Raw genomic sequence first — 6,845 nt, forward strand, 5'->3', positions numbered from 1 at the left:
CATCCATACAACAATCGCAAAATTGTCACAAATAAAAATTAATTTCTCTGAAACCGTGTTGTGAAAACTAATCAAATTCTGCAAATAGTTCCAGTAATTCAGGATCTATATGTATAAAAATACATAATTTTTGGTACTATTTTTTCTATACGTTTTTACTCATTATATTCAGGAAAATTACTTTTGCCATAAAAATACGTGTAAAATTAACATAATAATTACTTTCGATTTAGCAAAAGGATTTGAAATTATATTATAAATAATAAAGGAAAAGTTATTCAAAGTTTTATCGAATTCGGAAAAGTTATTCAAAGTTTTATCGGTACTATTTGTACATAACTCAGATACATCCTTAAACTTCTGCAACCTATCTCGGGAGATAAGACATTTGGAGCGCGATGGAAACGATGATGACATATTTGAAGACACAGTAAGAATTACTGTAATATTTCTTAGCGTTAAGTAAATAATTCGTAGCACTACTACATATACTCCATAGCGCTCAGAGAGCTAAATGGACTACACCCAGAATAAGACTATTAGCAAAAATTTTTTAGGTTTACTGTACAGCAAAAATTTTTTATGTTTACATTATCAAATTATGTCTATTCTACTTAACAATTATGTGTCAAGAAAATACGAAGTGTTTGTCAGTTACAGAATACAAACAATTTATTTTTGCAAAATGCATTAAATTACAAAAACAATAAATAGCACGTACGACTGCCGAAGCAACTACAGTGTATATGTATATATTTTTACAACCAATTATAAAATATAATTTTTTTTACAAATTATATCTTTGCGGGCGATGAAACAATACTTGTTAATAAATATATTGTAGGTTATATAAGTCTCAAATTGATAATGCGTCTTTTATTATTTTCTGATAGACGCCTTATCAAAGAGGATAACGTTTATTGTCGCACAAATAAATTGGGTTTACAATTCCCTAAAAACATCCACACACTATATTACACTCTGGCACTTGGGACTAGTGATGTGAGGTGACAGAATATTCTGAGGATATTGTTCATGCATTTTCAAAACATCCCAATCCATAGAAAATGTACTTACAACAGTCTCAAAATACTTTCAAAACTTAAAAAAATTCTTTTAAAAAAATCTCAGACATTGCGAAAAAGAATATTTACTACAAAAATACGTCAAGAGTATAGTAACAATATGTTGTCTCATGAAAGTTTCTACTAATGTCGATTAAACCTGAATTTAAGTCTTTGTCTGAATGAAGTTTAAACTCAATTAAAAAATTTAATTAATGTTGATAGAAACAAGCATAAGCATTTCTTTTTACCTTTGCAAGATACTCATATCCTTGTAGAAACATTTTCCAATAGCCAAAGTATACTTTTATAACATTCTTATTCCTAATATTTTTAGTATATTTTCTGGTACTCTTTTTTTCCAAAGGACTTCTGTCGGAATATCCTCCTTTTTTAAATAATCCTCGAGAATATCTTCTCACATCACTATGTAAGAGCTTGAACATAGCCGTTGCGGAAAATTGACTGAATAGATCAGCTGGAGAATCCAGGATTAGTATGCTCTATGATGCAACGTCGGCAGTAGCGCTTGACTGCGCGGTAACCGACCCATGTGACTCTAGGACACTCACCAATGTTGAGCTGGCGTAGACCGCGCACATAATAAGCCAATGCCTCAAGGCCGGTATCAGTTACTCTCTCACAGCCGCACAACGACAGTTTTTTCAGGTTCGGACATCCGGTAGAGAGTGCCTCAAGAGTCGCGTCGCCGATATCACACTTGCCAATATCCAGAGCTCGCATGCGTGGGCAGCCACGCGCTAGAGCGACGGTTGCACTGTCACTGAGTGCTTCGCAACCACGGGCGTTTAGATAACGCAGCTTGTAGCAGTGACGCGCAACAACTAGTAAACCGGCATCGGATACGCGGTCGCACTTACCTACGGAAAAATAACGTAACGATGGCCCGAGACGTGCCGCTAATTCGCGTACCCCATAATCCGTCACCTTCACGCAGTCTGACATCGACAATTGGCGCAAATTGGCACAATAGGAGGCAATCGCGACCAGACTGGCATCGGTAATGCGAACGCATCTACGCAGATAAAGGTATCCCAAGTGTGACATACGTGACAGACTAAGTACCAGACCGGAGTCCTCCACACCATGACAGTCGCTGAGATCCAGCGACTGCAATTGCAAGTTGGTGGTAGTGCGACTGCAGGCCCGAGTCACATTTGAACAACCAGTGAGATCAAGCTCCCTGAGATGGGCGCAGCTGTCTAGCACAGTGGTGACATTGGCATCATTGACGCGACGCGAATGACGCAAAATGAGAGAAGTGAGATTGAGAAATGGCAATTGAACGAAAATTCCAGGCAATCCAACGGCGCCTTCTAGTATCAGACGACGAATGCAGGTATGACAGCCGCGACGCGTTAATGCATTCAACGCCATAGTGGCATTCTGCGGATAGCGCACCTCGACTTCGCGCCAGAGTGCTGGATGCCACGCGATCTCCCAAAGACGCCGGCAGGTCTGTGCCAGAGTACAACGATCGCGAGTACCAAGCCAACTGAAGATCCTTAGCAGCAAATTGTCATCAAGTTGGCAGAGATCTGCACCTGTATGCAGAACCAAGTGGTGTTTGCTAGGTGGCTGCAGTTGCTGCTGTTGACGCACGGATACACTAATTGCGCCTGGGGTCGATGAAGATGATGACGATGACGTTGTACGACAAGCATTATTATCGAGTGTATGATAACCCAAATCGATAGTGTCCACTCCTGGTCGATACACAGTGACTTTCTGTGACGAATAACCACCCCCTTGCTTGGAACAGCTTTGTTCCCCAAAATTAGGAAAAAGAAGTGGGCACGATCCGTCCATTCCATGCTCTGTTCTACAAACAAATTTATTTATATTATTATTATATACAATTACGATTTGCATTATTATACAACTATGCAATTAATCGGATATTTTCAAAATGAAAATATTAAATATCAAATGATAATCTCTTTTAAATGTTACACTAATTAAAAAAAAAACTTATTTTACAAATTAAATTATGAAAATTATAATTTTGAGAGAGAGAGAGAGAAAGAGAAATATTTTTCTCAGTTAATTTATTTAATAAATATATGTATTTACTAAAGAAAAAAAAAACTTGAATTAAAACTTTTTATGGAATTATTATTTAATTAATTAATAATTATTTAATTAAGTACTCAATGTGCTAAAGAAATAAGGCTTTATAAAGAGATGAGGCTTTTAATTTATACGTGTACAAATATAACTTCAAAAATCAAATCATGCATAGTAATTGTTAAGTATCTGATTATGACAATTATCCAGACAACAGATATCCCATAATCATTCTAGACATCCTATGTCAGGATATACTGGAATATGACATCTTAAATATATTCAGAATGATTTTAGGATACGTTGCACTATCTGAGTAATATTTACTGATAGATGATAAATTTACTATAAATTCATAAAAATATTTATATACTCCTTATAAAGGAAAATAGTTGTATAGTTTTATCAATCAATTTGCTATTGCACATGAGACAGCATTGTATTTTCAAAAATTTTATTACTATAAATCTTATATGTTATAATCGTAAACAATTTAAGTGACATGTATATATAGATAAGCATTGAAGATACCAAATTTGAAAATTGAACAAACTTCTAAATTTGAACAAACTTTTAAAAAAGAAACTTAAAATATAATTTGTAAGGATATATACTTTTAAGGAATATATCAACAGATTTATAATCATTACAATAACAATAAACAAAAATATAGCAAAAATATAAAAATGTCAGATTAAAAACCTCAGATTTATGATTATAATTGATAATATAATTGATAATTATAATTGATAATATAATTGATAAAGAAAATATATTATTGCATAATTATAAAAATATAAGAATTATAGGTTTATAGTTAATAATTATGATAACAATAAATGAAAAATTACACAACAAAAATAATACGCTATTTTAAATGTCCAAATTCTGGATATTATTAATATTAGCTAGGCAGCTGGGTATTAATGATAAAATCTAAATGTTTGACAATCTTAATATATACACGCAGCTCTAATTACCTCTAAGCTAGACGATTAGATTTACTCTATGCTATACATAAAGTATTTCTCGTTTATACATCCTCGTCTCTCGATCGATCCAACACTCAGGCATTTGATAAATTTCGCGATCTCAAATTTCCCGCGCGGTCACGTTTTGTACGCGTTGTCCATAAATTACACCATGGAGCCTTATCCGACATCGGTAGTGTCGCGTCTGTTTTTATTTTCGACGCGTAAATTTACTCACAACGATATGCCAAACAGGAGTCAGCAACTGTGCGTGACATCACCGAACAATATCGATTTATCCGCCATCACCTCCATGTTGATCCTGCATTCCAATTCACGAAGCAGCTGTGAGGCCTGTAATGAATTTCACTCTCGGGCGGAGACCAACAGACCGCAGCGCAGTTTACTTTATGCTAATTGTGCCGAGCTCCAATGTTGTCAAATCACTTATTATACAGCTGCTAAAGAACGTATGAAATCAAGAGAGTTTCGAATGCACAGGGAAATATCTGACAAATGACAGGCCTTCAGCACACTCTGACACACTACAGGACTCCGACACTATCGACAGTTCTGCCTGTGACGACTCGACGGACCCCTCTTGGACCCAACTGGACCCCACTCGCTACTACTAGAGAGAAGTCTGAGAGCGGCTATCGAGTCGGCGGACCGTTTTACAGGCGACGCGCCCCCTGAGAAAGTGCGACTAAACTATATCCGTCCCGGTGGTAACGGTAAAGTGCACCTGTGGTTTGTGTCCGCTCTACTTCTATACAATGGGTGCTTTCCAGTTGCGTACACTGTGTTACACAAAACCAGTTTATTGATTGCATATTATTTTACAAGATATTTTAGATAATATGTGACCAATAAACTGGTTTAGTGTACGTGTGTGTCAAGATATGTATAAGCACCCTAGATGCTTTCTAGTTGCGTACACTGTTACACAAAACCAGTTTATTGGTTGCATATTATCTTACAAGATATGTTATATAATATGTGACCAATAAACTGGTTTTGTATTCGTATGTGTTGGGAGCGTCCCGATTGACCACAGTACAATTGGACACAACCAACCGATGAAAAGAATTATCTAGTGAATTACTAGGTCGAACTAATTATTACAATCTGTGTCCAATCGTATCGTGGTCAATCGGGTCCACCCGTATGTGTCAAGATATGTTAAGCAATTGGAAAGTATCCTATGTTAATGTTTGATTGTGTCAAATATCTTTCCGATTAAATTATATATATCCCGATAACCAAATGTTTACACGATGATCGCACGGTGTGCTCATACATGCTGTCGTTGTGCTATCCAGTTGCAGTCGCATATGACAAGCACAGTGACAGCGCAACATGTTGACATGTCCATCCATCTATCATGAATTGGCCCCGGATATAATCTATCGCCACCTAAGGAATGTTGACATGTCGTGCGAGCATTAGGTGCGTTCAGGAGACAGAACGGTTACACAACAGTTGAGTAATTGGATGTATATCAGTTGGACACGGGGCAATTGGACACAGTCCAATCACAAGTCGCTGTTCCAAGAGACCCTACAAATGTCTCTAATCACACGGTGCTGTGATTGGCTGTGTCCAAATGCACCGTGTCCAAGTGCACCGCTCCCGAGTAATTAGTCAATATAATTGATCTAAAGTTAGGGATCTAACAGTAAGGACCAATAATCACTAACCGCTCTCTGATTAGCTATGTTTTCTGAACGCAGCCATTGTGAAAGCTCTGTGCACCTTTGAATGACGGAATTGTGCAAGTATGTAAATTATTTTAGACTTTTTTTTATTTAATTCTATACAGGGAATTGTACTAAAGATAAAAATATCATGCTTTGTATATTTATATTTTTATTTATAACTTATTCGTTACTTAGCAATACAAACTGTCGGTTATTCCACAAAATTGCAATATTCCACAAAAGTAAAATTTATGTATATGCTAATATAACTGTTAATAATAACATATATTTAATACAAAAACATATAATAATTTATATAATAACTTATATAATAATTAATATAATAACTTATATAATAATTAATATAATAACTTATATAATAATTTTAATTATAATAACATATGAAATAATAAATAAAATACATAACTCAGACAGCACACAATACCCTCACAGCACATTAATATTGCCATGAGTTTACAACAACCTTAAATTGTAAGATGGTATCATTACAGGGAGGTTAATAAACCTGTCATTAACCTTCTAATAACATGAAAATGTTCGTCCATGTTCATTCCATTAACATTACAAAAACCTTATACGGAACGTTATATTAAAGTTAATATAATATGCCTAGAATCTTTCAATATTTTTAATAAGAAATTCTTGATAAAGAAATATTATTTATATTCAGCTTAGTCGATTTATATTGATTTTAAATGAAATTTAGCTCTTTTATTTGATTTTTCACTATTTTCACACCTGAAAATTTACTCAATACTAGTCGGACGCGAACTTGAGATCTCAGATACCTCTAAGTTCCTAGTCTATCATTTTGACTGCTGCGCTATTTATTCAACTGATACTAAAGGCCATTCTACAATAGCTGTAAGAATATGGCTGTAAGGCTGTAAGACTCGAAATTAATTATTTTCATTCGCTGATAGCTCACGTTACAGCCTTATATTTTTATAGCAATTGTAGAATGGCCTTAAGACCAGTATTCATAGTCCGATCTTATATTT

At 35.1% G+C, this 6,845-nt stretch overlaps 1 protein-coding gene across 4 annotated transcripts; it reads right to left on the reverse strand.

Annotated features, from left to right (window-relative positions):
* Positions 1-646: 646 nt before the first annotated feature.
* Positions 647-4,775, reverse strand: LOC116853660 (F-box/LRR-repeat protein 7-like). 4 transcript variants are annotated; one of them, XM_032834819.1, is made up of 2 exons: positions 4,362-4,775; positions 647-2,902 (listed from the first exon to the last, which is right to left on the reverse strand). In XM_032834819.1, exon 2 carries the CDS (start codon positions 2,892-2,894, stop codon positions 1,539-1,541), a length of 1,356 nt encoding a protein of 451 aa, XP_032690710.1. In that variant the 5' UTR covers positions 2,895-2,902; positions 4,362-4,775; the 3' UTR covers positions 647-1,538. The 4 variants fall into 4 exon arrangements, with proteins under 4 accessions (XP_032690710.1, XP_032690709.1, XP_032690708.1 ...); XM_032834818.1 differs by having other exon boundaries at positions 647-2,907; positions 4,362-4,774; XM_032834817.1 differs by having other exon boundaries at positions 4,133-4,774.
* Between the last annotated feature and the right edge of the window lie 2,070 nt (positions 4,776-6,845).

The sequence above is a fragment of the Odontomachus brunneus genome, unplaced genomic scaffold, assembly GCF_010583005.1.
Source record: "Odontomachus brunneus isolate Ranch 3 - 2012 unplaced genomic scaffold, Obru_v1 Obru_scaffold_415, whole genome shotgun sequence".
NCBI lineage: Eukaryota > Metazoa > Arthropoda > Insecta > Hymenoptera > Formicidae > Odontomachus > Odontomachus brunneus.